We start from the raw sequence: 22,850 nt of genomic DNA, 5'->3' as shown, positions 1-22,850 counted from the left end.
CAGACCATGTGAGTGGGTGGGCGAGGCTCTATACTCGCTGTTGGGGGAGCGCCGTGCAGCGTCTACATATGATATTCTCCTGCAGATTATCACACAGGGTCTACAAAGTAAATTGTGCCTTCAGGAACTTCCAGATACAGGAGCTTTCCAGGTGTCTGTCAGGATGCCTGCACTTTGTTCAAATGTCAGCCTTGTGTCTTACAAAGCCCTGTGGGTTCCTTCTGCCCATGGTTGGCCTCAGATGTGACTAAAGTAAAGTGCTTCTTCAGAAGCAAAACCAGCCAGTCTCCCCTTCTGGGCAGCCATGCACTGGGGAGGCCTGTTCCCTCCACAGCTGCAGAGTATTCTTAACTGATGCTAGGAAAATGATTCTGACCTGCCTGATGTCTCCCTTTCTGTTCCCAACAGAGAGCTCTGAAGAGGAGGACGCCCCATCATTTGCACCTTCTAGCTCCATCGATGGCAATAACACAGACTCTGAGTTTGAGAAAGGCCTCAAACTTAAGGCTAAGAATCCAGAGCCCCAGAAAACTGTTACCCCTGTCAAGGACGAGTATGAGTTTGATGAGGATGATGAGCAGGACAGGGTTCCTCCAGTGGATGACAAGCACTTGCTGAAGAAAGACTATAGGAAAGAAACTAAGTCAAACAGTTTCATTTCAATACCCAAAATGGAAGTTAAGAGTTACTCAAAAAACAACACGCTTGCACCAAAGAAGGCAGCCCATCGCATCTTGTCAGACACATCAGATGAAGAGGATGTGAGTGTTGCCATGGGGGCTGGAGAGAAACTGAGATTGTCAGCACATACAATGCTACCTAGTAGTAAGGCACGGGAATCTTCTAGTTCTAGACAGCAAAAAGAAAAAAACAAATTGAAAAAGAAGCGAAAGAAAGAAACAAAAGGAAAGGAAGTTCGGTTTGGAAAGAGGAATGACAAATTTTGTTCTTCTGGGTCAGAAAGTGAGTCCTCTGAGAGTGATGAGGATGATGGGGACTCTGTGGGAAGCTCAGGCTGCCTCAAGGGGTCCCCTCTGGTGCTGAAGGACCCTTCCCTATTTAGCTCACTGTCTGCCTCCTCCACCTCGTCTCATGGTAGTGCTGCGGCCCAGAAACATAACTCTGGCCACACAGACCAGCACACTAAGCACTGGCGCACTGACAATTGGAAAGCCATTTCTTCCCCAGCCTGGTCTGAGGTCAGCTCTTTATCAGACTCCTCAAGGACGGGACTGACCAGTGAGTCTGACTGCTCCTCCGAGGGCTCCAGTGTGGAATCTCTGAAGCCCACAAGGAGGAAGCAGGAACACCGTAAAAGGGGTGGCTTACAGAGCATGCCACCTGACAAGAGAAGCACCTTCCACCCTTGTCCAGATGGAGCTGTCCCCAAGATGGACAAGGAAGGGAAAGTAGTCAAAAAACACAAAACAAAACACAAACATAAAAACAAAGAGAAAGGACAATGTTCAGTCAGCCAAGAACTTAAATTGAAAAGCTTTACATACGAATATGAGGACTCCAAACAAAAGCCAGATAAGGCCATACTCTTAGATAACGACATTTCCACTGAAAATAAGTTGAAAGTATTGAAGCATGACAGAGACCATTTTAAGAAAGAAGATAAACTTGCTAAGATGAAGTCAGAGGATAAAGAGTGGCTCTTTAAGGATGACAAGGCACTAAAGAGAATCAAAGATATGAACAAAGACATCAACAGATCATTCCGGGAAGAAAAAGACCGTCCCAGTAAGGCAGAAAGGGAGAAATCTACAAAGGAAAAGTCTCCCAAGGAGGAAAAACTGAGACTGTACAAAGAGGAAAGGAAGAAAAGGTCCAAAGACCGACCTTCCAAGTTAGAGAAGAAGAATGACATGAAAGAGGACAAGGTTTCCAAGGAGAAGGACAAGGCCTTCAAAGAGGACAAAGAAAAACTGAAAAAAGAAAAGGTGTACAGAGAAGATGCTAATTTTGATGAATATTGTAACAAAAGTCAGTATCTAGAGCATGAGGACAGCAAATTCAGCCTTTCTGATGACCAACAAGAGAGGTGGTTTTCTGACCTGTCAGATTCCTCTTTTGATTTCAAAGGAGAGGACAGCTGGGACTCTCCAGTGACAGACTATAGGGACATCAAGACTGACTCAGTGGCCAAACTTATCCTGGAAACAGTTAAAGAAGAGAATAAGGAAAAGAAGCGTGACAACAAAGCCCGGGAAAAGCGAGACTTCAGAGACTCTTTCTTCCGAAAGAAAGACAGGGACTATCTAGACAAGAATTCTGAGAAGAGGAGAGACCAAACAGAAAAGCATAAAAGCATCCCTAGCTATCTCTCTGAGAAAGACAAGAAGAGGCGAGAGTCTGCTGAAGTGGCTCGGGACAGGAGGGATACACTAGAGGGCTCCCGGGAACGGAGAGATGGGCGTATGCGATCTGAAGAGGTACACAGGGAGGACCTAAAGGAGTGTGGCTGTGAGAGCACCTTCAAGGACAAGTCAGACTGTGACTTCACCAAGAACCTGGAGCCCTGGGAACGGCCCCATGCAGCCCGGGAAAAAGAGAAAAAGGATGTCCTAGAAAAAGAGAGGAAGGACAAGGGCAGGGCAGAAAAGTATAAAGACAAGTCCAGTGAGAGAGACAGGAGCGAGAAGTCTGTCCTCGAGAAGTGTCAGAAAGACAAAGAGTTTGAAAAATGTTTTAAAGAGAAGAAAGATGGCAAGGAAAAGCATAAGGACATACACAGCAAAGACAGGAAAGCTTCCCTTGACCAAATGAGAGAGAAGAAGGAGAAGATGTTCCCTAGCATCATCTCAGAAGACTTCTCAGAAAAAAAGGATGATAAAAAGGGGAAGGAGAAGAGCTGGTACATCGCAGACATATTCACAGATGAAAGTGAAGACGAGAAAGACGATTACATGACCAGCAGCTTCAAAGTTGCAGAGGCCAGCGACACACAGAGAGTGGATAGCCTCCAGGAAAAGGAAGATGGAAGAGAACATCCCTCAGATAGGCACAGGAAGTCCTCTTCTGACAGGCAGCACACAGAGAAGCCAAGAGACAAAGAGCCCAAGGAAAAGAAGAAGGACAGAGGAGTTGCGGAAGGGGGGAAGGACAAGAAGGAAAAAATCTTTGAGAAACACAAAGAAAAGAAAGATAAAGAGTGTGCAGAAAAATACAAGGACAGGAAAGACAGAGTTTCTGTCGACTCTGCCCAAGACAAGAAAAATAAACAGAAGCTCCCTGAAAAGATGGAGAAGAAGCACTTTGCTGAAGACAAAACCAAGAATAAGCACAAGGAAAAGTCAGAGAAGGAGCACTCCAGAGAAAGAAAGTCTTCACGAGGCCCTGAAGTGGAGAAGAGTCTACTGGAGAAGCTGGAAGAAGAGGCTCTACATGACTACCGTGAAGACTCCAATGACAAGATCAGTGAAGTCTCCTCTGACAGTTTTGCTGACCATGGTCAGGAACCCAGCCTAAGCACGCTTCTGGAGGTATCCTTTTCTGAGCCACCACCAGAGGACAAGGCCAGGGAGAGTGCCTGCCTCTCAGAGAAGTTGAGGGAGAAGGAGAGGCACAGGCATTCCTCATCATCCTCTAAGAAAAGCCATGAGCGCGAGAGAGCCAAGAAGGAAAAGGCGGAGAAGAAAGAAAAGAGTGAAGACTACAAGGACAGTAGCAGTGGCACCAGAAAGGACTCCAACCAATATGAAAAAGACTTCTTAGATACAGAAACTTATGGAGTTTCTTACAACACAAAAGCTGACATTGAAGAGGAGCTAGATAAAGCTATTGAATTGTTTTCTTCAGAAAAGAAAGACAGAACTGATTCTGAAAGAGAACCTGCAAAGAAAATAGAAAAGGAACTAAAGCCGTATGGGTCAAGTGCCATCAGCATCCTAAAAGAGAAGAAGAAGAGAGAGAAGCACAGAGAAAAGTGGAGGGAGGAGAAGGAGAAACATCGGGACAAGCATGTAGATGGGTTCCTGAGACATCACAAGGATGAGCCAAAGCCTGCAGCCAAAGATAAGGACAACCCTCCCAACTCCTTTAAGGAGAAGTCTAGGGATGAAAGCCTGAAGCTCAGCGAGACCAAGCTGAAGGAGAAATTCAAGGAGAACACAGAGCGAGAAAAGGGCGACCCCATAAAGATGAGCAATGGGAATGACAAGCTCCTGCCATCTAGAGACTCAAGCAAGAAAGACATCAGGCCCCGCGAGAAGCTCCTGGGAGATGGCGATCTCATGATGACAAGTTTTGAAAGGATGCTATCCCAGAAAGATCTTGAGATTGAGGAGCGGCACAAGCGGCACAAGGAACGCATGAAACAGATGGAGAAGATGAGACATAGGTCTGGAGACCCCAAACTCAAAGAGAAGAAGCCCACTGATGACGGGCGCAAAAAGAGCCTGGACCTTCCTTCCAAGAAAGCTCTGGGCCTAGATCCTCCTTTTAAAGACAAAAAGCTCAAGGAATCGGCTCCCATGCTGCCCACTGGTGAAAACAAGCCACACAGTGGACCAGGTACAGAGTCCAAAGACTGGCTAACTGGGCAACCCTTGAAGGAGGTTCTACCTGCTTCACCCCGGACTGAACAGGGCCGACCCACTGGGGTGCCTACCCCCACCTCAGTGGTGTCATGCCCCAGCTATGAGGAGGTGATGCACACGCCCAGGACACCATCCTGCAGTGCTGATGATTACCCTGACCTGGTGTTTGACTGCACTGACTCCCAACATTCAATGCCTGTCTCCACCACATCCACCAGCGCCTGCTCTCCACCGTTTTTTGACAGGTTCTCTGTGGCTTCCAGTGTGGTTTCAGAAAACCCAGGCCAGACACCTACAAGGCCTGTCTCCACAAACCTGTATCGCTCAATCTCTGTGGATATCAGAAGGACACCAGAAGAGGAATTCAGTGTTGGAGACAAGCTGTTCAGGCAACAGAGTGTTCCTGCAGCCTCTAGTTTTGATTCCCCAGTACAGCACTTAATGGAAGAAAAGGCTCCTCTGCCACCTGTTCCTGCAGAGAAGTTTGCTTGCCTGTCCCCTGGGTACTACTCCCCAGACTATGGTATCCCCTCACCCAAGGTGGACACTCTGCACTGTCCACCAACAGCTGTGGTCAGTGCCACACCACCGCCAGACAGCGTCTTCTCCAGCCTACCAGCAAAGTCTTCCCCTTCCCCAAGAGGTGAACTGTTGACCCCAGCCATGGAAGGGTCCCTGCCCTCAGATCTAGGCCTACCTCTGGATGCCACAGAGGACCAGCAGGCCACAGCTGCCATCCTTCCCCGAGAGCCCAGCTATCTGGAGCCCCTGGATGAGGGTCCCTTCAGCACGGTGATTACCGAGGAACCTGTTGAGTGGACACACACTGCTGCAGAACAGACCCTTTCTTCCACCCTTATTGCTAGTGCCTCTGAAAACCCTGTCAGCTGGCCTGTGGGCTCTGAACTTCTGCTAAAGTCTCCACAGAGGTTTGCAGAATCCCCAAAACATTTCTGCCCTGGAGAGTCCCTCCATTCCACTACCCCAGTGCCCTTCAGTGCTGCAGAGCCCACCTACCCCGTCTCTCCAGTCGCTTACCCTTTGCCAGCCCCTGAATCAGGCTTAGAGGAAGTCAAAGATGGTGGGACAGGAGCAGTCCCAGTGGCCATCTCTTCTGCAGAAGGGGCTGCTCCTTACGCAGCTCCCACCAGACTGGAGTCCTTCTTCAGCAACTGTAAATCACTCCCAGATGCACCCCTGGACACAGCCCCTGAGCCTACATGTGTAACTACTGTGGCTCAGGTAGAAGCTCTGGGACCCTTAGAGAGCAGCTTCCTAGACAACAATCGTAGTATATCTGCCCTCAGCCAGGTAGAACCAGTGCCATGGCACGAAGCCTTTACCAGCCCTGAGGATGACCTTGACCTAGGGCCTTTCTCACTGCCAGAGCTCCCTCTCCAGGCCAAAGATACTTCAGATGTTGAGGCAGAAGCTGTGGAGGGCAGTCCTGTTCCTCCAGTGGAGAGCTCTCCAGGCCCTACAGGGGTCCTCAACAGTGGGGAGGTCTCTGCCTCAGCAGCTGAAGAACAACCAGTCCCACCTCCTGAGGAAACATCACCTCAGCTCTCCACTGAGCCTGAGTCCTCGGAGGAACCAAAGCTGGATGTAGTTCTAGAAGCTGCAGTGGAAACAGAGGTCCTGGCAGATGATAGTGCCCCTGAAGCTTCAGTCTCCAATTTGGTGCCGGCACCCAGTCCTCCTGAACAGCATCCCCTGGGAAGTGTTGATGAAGAGACTGAGGCTGAAGAGGCTTCTGCTCCCTGCTGTGCACCTGATGGCCCCACCACAGATGGCTTGACTCAGGCACACAACAGTGCAGAGACCACCTGTGTTGTGGCTGCAGCTGAAGGGCCCCCAGGCAACATTCAGCCAGAAGCTACAGACCCAGAGCCCAAACCTACAACTGAAGCCCCCAAGGTCCCCAAAGTGGAAGAAGTTCCTCAGCGCATGACCAGAAACCGTGCCCAGATGCTAGCAAGCCAGAGCAAGCAGAGCATACTCCCAACAGAGAAGGATCCAATGCCTGCCCCAACCTCTAGAGCCAAGGGCCGTTCCTCTGAGGAGGAAGATGCCCAGGCCCAACACCCCCGCAAGCGTCGCTTCCAACGTTCTAGTCAGCAGCTGCAGCAGCAGCTGAACACATCCACACAGCAGACTCGGGAGGTCATCCAGCAAACACTGGCCGCCATTGTGGATGCTATAAAGCTGGATGCCATTGAGCCCTACCACAGTGACAGGTCCAACCCATACTTTGAGTACCTTCAAATACGAAAGAAGATTGAAGAGAAACGCAAGATCCTCTGCTGCATCACTCCGCAGGCACCCCAATGCTATGCTGAGTATGTCACCTACACGGGCTCCTACCTCTTGGATGGCAAGCCACTCAGCAAGCTGCACATCCCTGTGGTGAGTGCTGTGGGATCTGTGTATGCACAACACCAGGCAGTAAGTAGGGCAAGAGGGTACTGACGAATAGAGACCTTTGGGGCTGTGTTGGCACCTTTGTCAAGAGAGGCCCTGGCATTCTTGGTTGTCATTTGTGAGGTTCAGTGCCTCTATCTCACTAGCCCTGCATTATATTCACCCACCTCCAACCCAGCTGTACAGTGGGTGTGCAGATCGAGACCCTGTCCTCAGTGGTCCCTTTCCTTTTCCTCCTGATTCCTTTCTACACCCCTTTCACAGTGAATGGTCTCAGCTGGTTTATCTCCCTTTCTGTTCTTACCTCTCACCTGCCACAGCTCTTGGGTCTCACTGACTGGGCACCCTGACACCTTCCCTCCTTTATTCTTCATTGCCATTCTAAGACATCCATGACTTGTGGTCTGTCTGACAGGGCCATCTGTGTCCTGACCCTGCCTCCTGTAGCACATCCCCCATCATCATGCAAATAGCTTCATCTGAGTCACACCTCAGAACTGGCCTGTTTTCACGCAGACACATGCCCCAAGCAGCACATGCCACTTTCTTAACTTAAAGATCTTCATAGGGTGTGTCTAGATGAGCACGAGGCCCTAAGAGAAGGACCATGCTGGCCCCACAGCAGTCTACTTTCTTTAATGAACAGTGTCACAGGAAAGTTGAATACTCATCCCTACAGTAAGCTTCTTGCCTGGTCCACCTTGAAGATGACTTGAAGTCCAATTGGGAACCTCACTGGAGGCTAGACTTATTGAGGAAATATGACAAGTGAGGCCGTCAGAAATTTATCTGAAATTTTAGGGTCACTCCCTGCTCCGGTTTTGTTGTTTTTGTGTGTACATGCCACAGCACACACATGGAAGTTAGAATAGCTATTAGGAGTTAGTGTTCTCTTTCTACCATGTGGGTCCCAGGTATTGAACCCAATTTATTGGTAGCTGCTGGCCCCGATACTTAACTAAAAAAGTTCAAACCTCAAAGCAGCACAGAATCTATACAAACAGATTTTATCATGATTAAATTTAATCATGGGTGGGTCCTTCCTGAGAGTGTTCACAAGGCATACTATCATTGCCTGGGATTTCTATTACACAGAGTCTTTGTGTCATATACTTGGTATGAACCTGACACATGAGGGGAGGCTGCTAGCCTGGCCTCCCTCCCGAGAAGTTGTTGCCTGCCTTTTGTAGTCCACTTTAGTAGAAAGGCTGAGAGACTGTATTCAAATCTTCTCAGATGGGTCTTGCCTGCAACAGTTATTCTGTAGCTTTCTTTGTCCGGGATATTCTGTTCCTTCTCCACCAACTATAATGATGGAATTCTGCTATCAGGAAAAGTTGCCCCATGGCCTGAGGTTGATGTTAGTCACTGAATTTGCCTTGTGGTGTAGAAAGCTCTAGCATTTTGCTTATCTTCTAAGCTTCTACGTTCCTGGCTCATAGGGGGAACTATATTTGGTGCCCCAATCCAGCCTTGCTACCACCACTGCATGGTCCTCCTTTGGCTTACAGTGACAAGAGACAGCAGAATTTGCTTTCCTGGGGCCCTGAACGTACCATACCATACCAACTTCTGTGCCTGCTTTGGATGTCTAACACCACCCTCCCTGACTTCTCTGCACCGCCACATTCTGTGTTCTCCTCTCACTCATTATCTGTGGTGTTATTTGCTCACCATTTGCTTACAATATGTTGTCAACATCCCAGAGCCTCTTCCGCTGGACCATAGGAATGAGGGTGGGTTCTACTCACTGTTTTAGTGTGTCCCCCATCCCTGACAGATGTCCAGGATCTATTTGCGCCTCAATCGCATGCACCCTGCTGAGCCCTCTATTCACTCCGCATTCCTACTGTGCTCCTTTGTCATGGGTACACCTGACTTTTTCCTTGCACAAGGAACCACAGCCCTTAGATGCTCTCTGCCCTGCCTTTTCTGTCACTGTTTATAGGGCAGAGTTCACAAGCAACTCCTGGGTGTTGATTTTAGGTAAGCATCTGGTACTTCTAAGCAGGTTTTTGGATTTGGGTGCCGAGCTAGAACATGTTTGAATTTTAAGTATGTTTTTTGGAGCTTACCCCTTTCCTCTTATCTGTAGATCGCACCCCCTCCCTCCCTGGCGGAGCCCCTGAAGGAGCTGTTCAAGCAGCAAGAGGCTGTGCGGGGTAAGCTGCGCCTGCAGCACAGCATAGAAAGGGTAAGTGGAGCCTTGGGCAAGGCGCCTGGTGGCAATGACTTTAAGTTCACCTGTTCCTCTCTTTCCTCAGGAGAAGCTGATTGTGTCCTGCGAGCAAGAGATCCTTCGGGTTCACTGCCGTGCAGCCAGGACCATTGCCAACCAGGCAGTACCATTCAGTGCATGCACAATGCTGCTAGACTCTGAGGTTTATAACATGCCTCTGGAAAGCCAGGTCAGTACACTACCTGGTGTAGGTGCCAGCTTACAACACCACCACTACCATCCCCCCAAGCCTCATTCTGCATACCCAAGCCTCTTCCCTGCTCATGGCATGCTTTGGGATCCAAGCACCTAACCCCAGGTTGCCTCAGAAGTCAGGGGAGTGTCATAGAAAAGGCCCTCAAGCCTTTATATTTCAGTCTCTTACAACATTTCTAAGTTCCTCTGGGACATCTGTGTATGTACACAAGTAGGCAGCACACTCCCTCTCACAGGCTGCAGGGGTGATTGATGGCAGTCTGCTTAAATCTGCAGCTCCATCTACAGCTAAAGGGTGACCAAAGCTGTTATGTTAGTGGCCATGATGGGTCAATGATAATTTCAGCAAAAAGACATTGTGGCTTCAGGCCAATTGTTCCTGTGAGACTGCAGAGGCCTAGACAAGCTTCTTAGCTGGTTTTATCTGGGGTAGTTGGAGCCACAGGGCCTGAAAGCACTATACTACCCACCAAAGCAGCATTGTAGTGCATTCCTGTCCTAACCTGCCCCTGAGCACAGTCCTAGTATCACCCTAAGGAAACTCCTAGCAATCTTTATTTTTTTTTATTACATCTTAATCTTTTATGTTTATGTTTATATTTTGTGTGGGAGTGTGTATATATATATATATGTTTGTAGATACATATATCGGGATTTCTGTATTTGTGGCTCAGATCCAGCAGATAGCACATGCTCTTCAGCTCTTCTCTGTGACCTCTTCTTGCCCTGCATCATTTCAGATCTTAAGTCTTCTGTAGATAAGCACCCTAACCCCATTCTGCCAGGCTGTAGATGTCCGGGATTGTTTTTTGTCACTGTTCTCTTTGTACTCTGCACAGTCTTATATCAGAGTTACTCCTGGGCTGTGTTCCCCTGCTCAGCATGCAGCTGGCTGTTGAGACCTTGGTGATATATCTGTCATCTGTCCTTTTACAAGAGTGCTGTAGATGATGGAGTGGAATTGAATTAAGATCTTTTTTCAGTTCGTTAACATATTTGGGGGGAAAGGGACACACATACTTTCCCCATTTTGAACAAGTTAACAACAGAACTCTTTTTAGAGACAGAATCTCATGTAGCCTGGGCCAGCTTTGAATTCCTGCCCTGTGTCTAGTTCCTAAGTGCTGGGATTGCAGGCATGTACCACCATGCCTAGCACAAAAAGATATTCTGCAGTTGTCAGCAAACTGGGGCAGATAATTGAGAATTTTATTTAAATACAAAATACCGATACTTTTCAAGCATGCTTTTGAAGGTGAAAGACAAGAGACAATCTCTGCCTGACTCCTTGCTGATGCATATTGGACATTGGATAAAAACTTGGGCCACAAGAGGTCATGGGCCAACTTTTTCAGAACTTTTTAACTGGCTTTGCCCCTGGCATCCAGAGATAAAGGCCAACTATATCAGAGCAGTCTGTTTTGCTGCAGCCATTCCAGCTCCAGGTTCTGTAATGAAAATGAGGTGAGGGTCTCCTTACAGCTCATGCTGCACACAGAGGGAGCCAGCCAGGAAGCTGGTCCCAGTCTACAGAACACACCTCAGGCTTTTCAGCTATTCTTTTCAAAGTAGGAAAATGCCTTTTAGGTTCTAAAAAAGAATAAATTAAAATATGCCATTGCTAGCTTTATATGATCCTGTAATCCTAAACAATTTATATAAGGCCTTGATCTGTCCCTCTGAATACACTAGACTCTTACATAGGAAACTGGTTCCACTCAGCCTTACCCTGTAAATATTGACTGCTTCATCACTTGGTAGGTCAAAGACTCAGTCTGTGGCCACCAGTGCCTGGGAGTACTTTTCCTCAAGGGCAAGAGCAAGTGGTTGAAACATGTACTGCTAAGATGAGGATACCCTTGTGTTCGCTGATGGATAAAGAACTGAACCATCAGCAGTTTCACCCTTAGTCTCCAAGAACTTTTGTGAACATCTGTTTGGTTCTACAGGGTGATGAGAACAAGTCTGTGCGGGATCGCTTCAATGCCCGACAGTTCATCTCTTGGCTGCAGGACGTAGATGACAAGTATGATCGTATGAAGGTGAGTTCTTGTAGTGTCAGAGTTCTCTGAGCAAGTGATGCTTTTGCATGTTCCCCATTACTGCTGCTGTCAAGGAACAAAGGTCTTGGGTCTGTTGTCTCTTCAGTGTCTTCCCTTCTGTCTACTGACAGAACCTAACCTGAACCCTCTTCAGAGATCACAGCATAATCTTCTACACTTGTAGAATTGACTAGTACAGTGGATAGGGTAAAGGGGTAGATCAGCAAGGAAGAAGCAAGTCCCCACCTGTAGCTGTAGAGCCAAACATAGGGTACCATGAGATTCCAGCATGCTATTCACAAAATGAGAAAAAGAAGTTGATAACTCTTCTTTATTAGGTTCCCCATAAATACTGCTCAAATGCAGAAAAGAGGAGCAATCCAAAACCTCCTGATTGCTGCCATCAAATGCATGTTGTTGACAGTAAGATGTCTGAGTTAGCTGGGTGATAGACAGTTAGCATATCATAACAGACCTTGGGAGAATCAGAGAAGCCCAGTGGCAAATGGGCTACAATGTATATATGTCCCTGAGGTGTTTTTCCCATGAGCTTCTACTCCCATCTCCTACTACCATCTCTCTTACATCCTAGAGTCAACTCTAGGCCCTTGACACCTCATCCCAGGTGAGGTGTTGCCCAGAAGACCCAGGAGAGACTATGAGAGGAGGAAAGGGCTTAAAATTTGACGACATACATTTAATATACCACATTTTTGTTCCTTAATTGATGAAAGAGATAAAATGGCAAATCTTGGTAAAAACATACTCAGTGTTAATGTCTTTTAGAACCAAAATGTGAATGGGTTTCTTCATTCAGAAGACTATGCAAGTATGGGTTGGAGGAGGCTATCTTGTCTCCCCATAGTGTGGGAAACATGCCAGCTGGTAGTTTGCATTGATTGAGTAAGTCATGCACCTAAATTAGCAATTTAATTGATTTCAGTCATTTAAAACTTAAGTATATGATGAGCAATGTATTCATTGAGATAATCCAGTCAACTGGATACCCAAAGCTATCTGTCCTTCATTAACCAGAGTCAGTCACATTACCACGTCAAGCTTAAGCATCAGCTCTGAGCATGGGTGGACTCCCTGGTCCATGCTTAAAATTTGGCCCCAAAATGTATCCTACTACATCCAGGTCCCTTATATACATGTTTAACTGACGTTTCTACTGTGAACACAAAACTATCTCTGTCTGTCTCTCACACTCTCACACACACACACACAACAAAATGAAAACTGAAAGCATAGCTGTTTCGGTTCTGGTAAAATGCTACAACTCCTAGAGGTGAGTTAGATGTACCAACAACTGCAGGTAGAGCACTTGAGGGTCAGACCTCCAGTCTGATGTGCAGAATTGGGGAGGTCCATCTGCCTGATGCATCTGACTCACCAGATGGAGGTTCTGTGATAAAAACCAGGGTGAGTTTGCAATGCTGTGTTGAACCTAGAGGCAGTGTGGAAACTGGGGGCTAGCCATTCCTCTCACCTTGTATATCCCACAGACATGTTTGCTGATGCGACAGCAGCATGAGGCTGCAGCCCTCAATGCTGTGCAAAGGATGGAGTGGCAGCTGAAGGCCCAGGAGCTGGACCCTGCTGGGCACAAGTCCCTGTGTGTAAATGAGGTGCCATCCTTCTACGTGCCCATGGTTGACGTCAATGATGACTTCGTACTATTGCCAGCATGACATTCAGAGGAAGGTCACCGGACACAAACAAGGGCCACATAGGTCGCCCAGTGCTGCCGATGAGTCCCGGCAGCGGAGGAGGGAGCACCACGTCCATTAAGTGGGAGGAGCCCAGAGACTGCACCTGGCCACTTGTCTCCCGCTTCAGATACCAGTGAGGCAGAATGCATCTCTTTTTACAGTTGCTGTGGGGAGCACAAGGCCTAGACACTGCAGAGCTTTGCCAGCCTTGGGACAAGGAGACCATGGCCGCAGACAAGGTGGCTCTGTTTCAGCCACGCCCTCTGGGTTTTCTTGCAGCCAACGACAGGGCACTTGAGGAGTCACAGAACAGAGTGTGTTTTTTAATTTCTCGTTCCATTCTGATCAACTAATGGAAAATAGACTAAGGCGTCAACCTCGCATAAGCAGTGACCTCCAGGTCAAAGAGGCAGGAAAGTGCTGTCCCGCCACGGGTCCCCGGGACAGGCTTGGACACTGGTGCCGGCAAGGGTCTGGCTGCCACCTGCCTGGACACAGGGACGCAGCCAGGACTCTCCAATAGTGTTTTTAATGGAGTCAAATCCACGTGGTTTGTATATTTTTCCTTTAATCTTGGGCATTTTGTTTCTCTTTCTGAGAACGTAACTTGAAACACTACAGAGCCAATAATCCTATAGAGTGTATCCGCAAACCTGTACAGTTTTATATACATTCACAATGTACTTTTGCTGCCTTCTAGATAATTTATTTTGCAACACATTACTGCACAGTTGTAAATAACTTATGTACTGTAACATCACTTTCAGTTATGTGTAAAGAAATAAATAAATTAATTAAAATGCTCTTTGTACATGCAATGTCCCTTCAGATAGCAGGGTTCCTCCTAGGAGGGGCCGTATATTAATTAGCACGTGAAAGTGCTTGCGCTTCCAGGGGACAACTTGAAAGCAGAATCCTGTGCTTCAGCTGCATAGTTCATTCCTGTGTTTCAGGTAGATGGACAAGGCTGGAGTAGGGGCCAAAGGAGTAGGGGCCAGAACCCCAGAACTTGCCCCTAAGCAGCCTGTCAACTAGGGGAACCTGTTTTCTAAACAAAGTTCCCCTGTTCCTAAATCATGGGACTTAATCATTAAATGCTTCTTTATAGCTCCATTTTGCACTACAAAGAAAAAAAATGCATTATCTGATTTTCTCAAGGCATCCTTAGAACCACCCATTTTAGCCCATAGGGACAAATCACAAACTCTATCACCCTACGCATAAGACTTCCTTGCAACTCTGCACAAGTCTGATGTATTGCTGCCAGAGCCTTCCATAAAGACAGTTGACATAAATGCATAGAGTATTTATAGACACACATCTTATATCAGTCTGAGAAGCCAGACAAAAATCTATGTGAGCTTTCTGTATGCCTGGTATCGCTAAAACCTAAGACTATCCATATATCAGTGGCCTGCCAACCTGAGAAACTTTGAGCTGAGCTTCAGGTAAGGAGTATTTAGACCTTCAAGATTTCTGCTACCAGAGAGCCAGGAACCTCATGTACATGAAACCCCACTCTGAAACACATGATGCCTGCAGAACATGTTTAGACCTCTAGACACATGGAGACAGCGTTTTTCAACACCCCCACCTCCAACACACACAAACACACGCACGGCTGATACCTAGCTGAGGGTGCCAGGCTAGGATAGAAAAAGGGAAAGAAGATGTGGAACATTGATGGCAGCACTTCTTCAACCTGTAAATGAGTGCCAGTTTTCATAGAAAACTCAGGAGCAGCTTCCCTCCTGCACAGATGGCTCTTGGGAGCATTAGGGCCACTGAGTCCTAGGTTGGCCTAAAGACAGAGAGCTCCATCTAGGAGTTTCCTGTCCAGGTAGCACCTGGTGAGGGCTTTATCCTGGAGAACCAGAGTAGTTCCCTCCCTACAAGTGTCTTCCGTCTTCCAAAAAGAAGCTGATTTCTGTCTTATCCTGGAGATTGGGAAGGCACGTAGCAGAGTGGAGAGAATGAGAAACTTAAACCAGAGGGGCAGTAGGAGTCACAGCCAACATGGGCTACAACAGGCACAGTAACTATACCTTACTCTAGACATTGGGAGTTTGCCACCTCAGTGTTGCTGAAGTTATGATTAGGTGGAGGCAGTCCTGAACACTTTTAACTGCCAACTAATGAAGGTCCAACAACATGCCTGGCCCCCATGTGGAAAGTGCCACATGTCCCTCCACACACACTGACAACCTGCAGGGTCAGCTGATTCCAGTTGACAATTTATAGAGCAATTGAAGGCCATAAAATAACACCTTTATGCAAAACAATTGGATTTGTGTAAAATCTAAAACAGAAGTGAGCTTTGTGCCCCGGGGCTGGTGATGTTCTGGTCCTTGAACTGGGGTTGACTGGGCACCTCTTATTTATATTTCACAAATAAATTTAGGAGAAAATTGCAAATAGGAGCCATATCTCCGTCTTCACAAGGTACCAGAAATGATAAGTCACAAACACCCTACCACAAAGTAATGTTCAGTGCAATTTACTTTCCAAAAATGTCCCAAAACATGAGAACAAATGCAAAGCACTGGTTTATAGGTCATAATCCTCTGAGGAGATAAAATAGGGAATATTATTTTGATAGGAAATGGTTAAGATTTCAAAGCAGCAAAGTACCTCCAAGATTCTGCTCCTTCAGATAGTCAACAGACACTGTTGAGACTTGCTATTCCAGTGCTGCGGAAGCTACTACATAGGCTTACAAAATACACGGTCTGTTCATGCAAGAAAGCGACCGAAATGTGAGAATAATGATGTCTGTGTCATCTAGTCTATCATACCCCACTGGCTCTGGGGCCTTGAGAATCTGCCTGCAGCCAGCCGGGAGGGATCCCTACTTAGAGCTTATGACCATCTGGCCTACGTGACAGCTCCCTGGAAAAGCAACTGTTCCTGGTTTGTCATTACTGGACTTCAAAGGAATTAAAAGGTATTCCCTCTTCTTCCCACAGCATTAGTCAGAAACACCTCAGTAACACATGAGCCAATACATGGAGAAAAGTATGCCATGGGCATCCTGAAAGCTTTAACGGACACACTCCTAGGGGAGGGAAAGCTGTAATAGGCCTGTGCACATGCCCAGAAAGCATCTGAGAACGTTTTCTTAGCTCCACCTGAGATTGGTCTCGTGCATACAAACTGCTTATGCAAATAGCAAATGACGTCTACAGTGGCATTATAACCTGTCAGAGCTACTGAAGAGAAAACCCTAGGGATGAGAAACTGACCTTACTAGACAAAGACTAAAAACCAACTTAGAAGTTTGTGTTAACGAAAGAAAAAGGTGTCTTACTCGCCAGAACAAGTTGCTTTAGAGAATGAAATGGACATTCTGATAAATGATGAAGGGGTTGAATTTGAGTTGGAAGCCAGTGCTCTGGGAAGCAGTTTGTTGAGACAATCAAATTTAAGAGAGAAAAAGACTGAAGAAAAATAAAGCCTCGCCTCTGCAGGCCCAAGGCCAGTGTGCAATCCCTGAAGGGGGTGGGGTGTCCATGAAGGAGGAAGGAATAATGAAAGAATGGTCAGAAGTTGCCCAAATTTGGTTTTAAAAAAATTAAGTTCAATAAATTTAAATATAGTGTCAACGTGTAAGAGAGCAGCAGGAGAGACCACTGCAGCCACAGGAAGGACCAACAGCCAGGACTAGACGCAGAGGCATGAGGGTTAGGGGCAGCTGGCTGGCCTCCCTGAGTGTGCCAAGCATGACTGAAAAACTCCCCTGAAACTGAGGAGTTAATAAAACATTGTCTTAACTGCTAACAGATCAGCTCTTTTTGGGGAAATGTTAGCATCCCCACCTTCCATAGGGATCAGACAGGTAGGAAATCATCACAAACTAATTATGTCTTTTAGTATCCATACAGCGTGCACCCAGCAGTAGCAAACTGCCTGCTGTCTATTGTATGTGGGTTACGCTCCAAGAAGAACAAGTAATAGGCCAGAAGTCAGTCTTAGCAAATGTAAAAGGATTGAAATGGCACAACATTGTGACTCTGGAACGAAGGGAATCTGGGTGATTGAGGAACATGAAAATGTATCACCCTCCTAAGTAGCCCAGTAGCCTAGCAAGGAAATCACAAGGGAACAGTCTGACGGAGAATGGCCCAATTCAGAAGTCCTCAAGATCAGGGTAACTCCACCATGCTTTTTGCTGTGGTGCCCACAGGTACCAACAGCATTCACAGCCGTTCCAGATCTGTGTCTCACCTAGAGGGCCAAAAAGGGGGTCCCAGAAGAGCCAAAGGTCACAGCTCACTTGTCCTTTAAGAGGGCCCAACCCACGCTAGCACAGATACGGTCTCTGATCCAGACTGAGCATGAGTATGGGAACTGAGCTGAGGTCTGGAAATACAGCTTTTCAGCATACCATTTGCCCGGTTTCCATCCCCAGTACCAACAATAATGTAGCATCTATTCTATCATATACCACATTGGCTCTGGTGCCTTGAGAAGCAGCCAAACTGACCTTAAGACTATGGGTGGGTGGGAGAGAGGAAAGGGTAGACAACGGGAACTGGCAAGACCATAGTCTGATTCTAACTAGTCCTCTTAACTGATGAAGCAAAGTAAGTCTTCACAGATTTTAAGCAAGTCTTATAATCCTGTATACAAGGAAAAGTTACTAAGCAGACAAAAACAAAAGTTCATTCGCCTGGGAAGACCCTACAGATGCCTATGCCTCAACAACAGTGTTGGAGGCAGCAAATCTAACAGTCTTTAGGCTATTTGAAATATACAACTTGTGAAAGAAACAGAAGACAAAGAATACCCTGGGCTGGAGAGATGGCTCAAAGGCTAAGAGCACTGACTGCTCTTCCAGAGATCCTGAGTTCAATTCCCAGCAACCACATGGTGGCTCCCAGCCATCTATAATGAGATCTGGTGCCCTCTTCTGGCATGCAAGCATACATGGAAGGAATGTTGTATACATAATAAATAAATAAATAAATCTTTTGCCCAGCAAAATTCTTCAAAGACCTCAAAAGAACAGTAGTACTCAACTTCATTTGGAAAGCAAAAAACCCAGGATAGCCAAAACAATCCTGGGCAATAAAAGAACGTCTGGAGACATTATGTCTGGTACTGGCATAAGAACAGACAGGAGGACCAATGGAACTGAATAGAAGACCCGGATATCAATCCACATCTTCGAATACCTGATATTTGATAAAGAATAAAAAAAAAAAGCAAATGGAAAAAAGAAAGCATAATTAACAAGTGGTGCTGGCATAACTGGATATCAACATGTAGAAAAATGAAAATAGACCCATATCTATCACCATGCACAAAACTCAAGTCCAAATGGATCAAAGACCTCAACATAAAGCCAGCCATACTGCACCTTATAGAAGAGAAAGTGGGAAGTACACTTGAATGCATCGGCACAGGGAACCACTTCCTAAATATAAGCCCAGCAGCACAGACACTGAGAGAAACAATTAATAAATGGGACCTCCTGAAACTGAAAAGCTTCTGTAAAGCAAAGGACACGGTCAACAAGACAAAACGACAGCCTACAGAATGGGAAAAGATCTTCACTAACCCCACATTAAACAGAGGTCTGATCTCTAAATTATACAAAGAACTCAAGAAATTGGACACTAAAAGATCACAAATCCAATAAAAAAAAAAATGGAGTACAGACCTAAAAGAGAACTCTCAACAGAGGAATCTAAAATGGCTGAAAGATACTTAAGGAAATGTTCAACATCCTTAGTCATCAGAGAAATGCAAATCAAAACAATTCTGAGATTCCATCTAACAATTGTTAAGAATGGCCAAGATCAAAAACACTGATAACAACTTATGTTGGAGAGGTTGTGGGGTAAAGGGAACACTTCTGCATTGCTGGTGGGAATGCAAGCTAGTACAACCCCTTTGGATGTCAGTGTGGTGATTTCTCAGAAAATTAGGAAACAACCTTCCTCAAGACCCAGTAATTCCACTTTTGGGTATATATCCAAAGGATGCTCAATCGTGCCACAAGGACATGTGCTCAACTATGTTCATAGCAGCTTTGTTTGTCATAGTCAGAACTAGAAACAACCTAAATGCCCCTCAATCGAAGAATGGATTTAAAAAAATGTACATTTACACAATGGAGTACTACACAGCAGAAAAAATAACGACATCTTGGATTTTGCAGGAAAATGGGTGGAGCTAGAAAACACTATTTTGAGTGAGGTAACCCAGGCACAGAAAGACAATTATCACATGTACTCACTCATAGGTGGTTTTTAAACATAAAACAAAGAAAACCAGCCTACAAACCACAATCCCAGAGAACTTAGACAACAATGCGGACACTAAGAGAGACTTACATAGATATAATCTACATGGGAAGTAGAAAGTAGAAAAAGACAAGATCTTCTGAGTAATTGGGGGCATGGGGACCTTGGGAGAGGATTGAAGTGGGGAGGGAAGAGGCAGGAAGGGGAGCAGAGAAAAATGTAGAGCTCAATAAATATCATGGAAAAAAAAAAGAACACCCAAATGGCTGACTATATATAGAGACATATATGTAATCAGCCATATGTGTATATATACGCATGGTAGTTCATGATTGTGATCCCAGCATTGGGAGACTAAGGCCACCCTGGTCTATGTTGTGAGTTCCAAGGCAGAAAACAGTACACTTGACATACACCTACACAGACATATGTAAGTAACAATAAGAAAATTTAAGAGTCAGGCACACACCTCTAATCGCAACACTCAGAGTCAGAGGCAGGCATCTTTCTGTGAGTTCAAGGCCAGCCTGGTCTGCATACTGAGTTCCAGGACAGCCAGGGCTGTTACACAGTGAATCCTTGTCATGGGAAAAAAAAAAAAAAAGAACAAAAAAAAAAAAAAAGAAAATTTAAGACTTAGAAAAAAAAGAAAAAACACAGATCTGCATAAAGAAAGGAAGAGCAACCCAGCATAAGGGCACACACCACAGTCTTCACACCCAGAGGCCGGAGGAGGAAGACCGCGACCAGGGCTTCATAGCAAGATCCTGTCCCAAGCCCCACTCCAAGAAAACATGAAGAATATAAACAAACTTTCTGTTTAGCCTTGGTGGTCTCATTCTCCAGTCTTCCATTCTCTTCTTCCATGCCCTCCACCTCGAAGGCATGCACAAAACATGTTAGTCATTGCCTGGGAGGCTTTGGCATATTTCACGGAGTTCTCGGGCTCAGATGCCTGGTTCCTAGGGTCTGTTCTGGAGCTTGATGGTCACAGCTACTAGCCAGGCACCCTTGCCTAGAGGCTACTGCCTTTCCTTTGAAGTAAAATTAAGACACCAAACCAAACATGGGGAGGCACAAAGGACACCGAGCCCATAAATGCCATAAGACTACAACTGATCTAGGCTTTGCAGGGCAACCTGTAATTCCAGTCCTCAGGAGGTTTAGGGCCAGTCTGGTCAATATAAGAAGACCCCATCTGAACAAAGCCAAGAATGGTGGCTCACGTCTGTACGCTCAACTCTGGAGGTAGAGGCAGTAGGACATTGCGACTTTGAGGCCAGCCTAGGCTATCGTATGAGACACTGCCTCGAGATAAAAAATAAACATATATATATAGAGAGAGAGGGGGGGGGGAGGAGACATTGACAGGCCTATAGCATCACAATCAGACTTCAGCACCATCAGAAACCGCTCCAGTGGGCGTGGCAGGGCTCCTCTCTAGTCCCAGTGTTTGGAGGTAGAGGCAGAAAGATCAGGAATTTGGGTGATCCACAGTCACATCATGAGTCTGAGGCCAGAGGAAGGAAAGGAGAGGGAGGGGGAGGAAGAGAATGAATGACAGTCGACAATGACATCATGGTGTGAGTAGCACCCGCATCTGGATGCAGCTGGCTTCACAGACTGTGTCAACAGCAGAACAACCTCTCAGGCTTGCATGGAACACGTGGGAAAGCACATTCTGACCCTAACAGATTTCAAGGGAATCATGCCAGTCTGCTCTTAGATCACAGTGGATTAAAGTGGAAGTAACAGAAAGACAGAAGTCCCAAAACTCCTCTAAATAACACAAGGGTCAAAGATGAAATTTTTTTTTTTTTTGTGGGGGAGCGGGCAGGGTCTTACTATATAGCCCTGGCTGGCCTAAAACTCACTATGTTGACCTGGCTGTACATTCATAGAGATCTGCCTGCCTCTCTCATGCTGGGATTAAAAGGTGCATGTTATCAAACTAGCTAAAAGCTTTTTAATTAATTAATTAATTTTTAAATTTTATGTACATTGGTGTTTTGCCTGCATATGATTGTGTGACAGTGTTGGATCCCCTGGAACTGGAGTTACAGACAGTTGTGAGCTGCTGTGTGGGTGCTGGGAGCTGAATCCAGGTCTTCTGGAAGAGCAGCCAGTGTTCTTAACCGCTGAGCCACCTCTCCAGCTTCTAAAAGTTTTTGTTTTATTTCTTCAAGATGGGGTTTCTCTGTATAGCCCTGGCTGTCCTAGAACTCCTTTGTAGACCAGGTTGACCTGGAACTCACAGGGATCCTCCTGTCTCTTATCTTCTGAGTGCTGGGATTAAAGGCGTGCACCACCACCACCCGGCTTAAAGGTTTTAACTTAAAACTTTTTTTAAAATTACATTTATTTCTATTCATTTATTTATTTACTCTGTGTGTGTGTGTGAGAGAGAGAGAGAAAGAGAAAGAGAGAGAGAGCACGCTCATGTTTGGAGGTCAGAGGGCAGCTTTTGAGATTCAGTTCTCTCTTACCATGTGGGTCCTGGGGAATCAAACTCAGGTGTTAAGTCTTAGCGGCAAGCATCCCTCCCTGCTGACTCATCAGTGGCAAGCATCCCTCCCTGCTGACTCATCAGTGGCCAGCATCCCTCCCTGCTGACTCATCAGTGGCCAGCATCCCTCCCTGCTGACTCATCTCATCAGCCCTTTAAATAATTGTAATTTACTGAGAATAAAACAACTGTCAAGGGCTAGAGAGAAAGTGTGGAGATATCTTGTTTGTGCTCTATTGAAAGACTCCAAATGCATTTGTAAGCCCCCTCAACCCTAAGACATTTTTCTAAAACCTTACACTCACTTTCTCTTGGAAACGGGACAGTCGTCCCCCCCCCACACACACACACATGCTGGACTGCTCATCCTCCTGTGTCCTTGTGAATAATCTTCAAACATAGCTCCATTCTGGGAATTGAGGCAAAGACAACCCACAGATGTTGCCTCAGTTCCTGATGTATTGGTTTAGTCACTAGAACAAGGTCAGGATGGCCCACAGATGCTCTCCCCTTATCTCACCTGACCACGCAGCTATTCTCCTGCCCTGGAATAGACCAATCACTGCTAGTGACCTTTTAAATAAGCCAATCTAATAAGTTGGAAAACAACCTACAGGTTCCCCCTTGTGTCTGTGGCTTTTTGCTTTAAAAGATGGACTGTAACAGCTATCGGAGGTCCTTCAAATCCCGAACCTGAAGGGCCCTGTCATGACAGAATAAAAATCCTCTTGCTTTTGCATCAATTGTGGTTATGAGAGTGGTGTCTGGAGCAACTCCTTCCTGATATTTGGACTTCTAGTCCAACACTATCAAATAAAGCTTCCCTGGAGACCAGAGTGCAGAGCTAATCACTGGTTAACCACAAAGGACAGGCAGTGGTGGCAGGCACCTTCAATCCCAGCACTAGGAAGTAGCAGGAAGACAGGAGTTCAAGGCCACC

General features: G+C 46.3%; 1 protein-coding gene across 8 annotated transcripts in view; it reads left to right on the top strand.

Annotated features, from left to right (window-relative positions):
* Positions 1-13,956, top strand: part of Ankrd11 (ankyrin repeat domain 11) — a 152,082-nt gene extending 138,126 nt beyond the window's left edge. For all 8 annotated transcript variants that reach the window (XM_085681862.2, XM_085681856.2, XM_085681861.2 and 5 more), the window contains 5 exons: positions 409-6,950; positions 9,061-9,159; positions 9,230-9,373; positions 11,349-11,441; positions 12,950-13,956. In XM_085681862.2, coding sequence (XP_085537988.2) covers positions 409-6,950; positions 9,061-9,159; positions 9,230-9,373; positions 11,349-11,441; positions 12,950-13,135 — 7,064 coding nt within the window. In that variant the 3' untranslated portion in view covers positions 13,136-13,956. The remainder of the gene's footprint in view (positions 1-408; positions 6,951-9,060; positions 9,160-9,229; positions 9,374-11,348; positions 11,442-12,949) is intronic.
* The last annotated feature ends 8,894 nt before the right edge of the window (positions 13,957-22,850 follow it).

Source organism: Myodes glareolus, chromosome 22, assembly GCF_982192425.1.
Source record: "Myodes glareolus chromosome 22, mMyoGla1.1, whole genome shotgun sequence".
Classification (NCBI taxonomy): domain Eukaryota; kingdom Metazoa; phylum Chordata; class Mammalia; order Rodentia; family Cricetidae; genus Myodes; species Myodes glareolus.
Note: the sequence above shows the minus strand (reverse complement) of the source record. Positions and strands in the feature narration are given on the sequence as shown.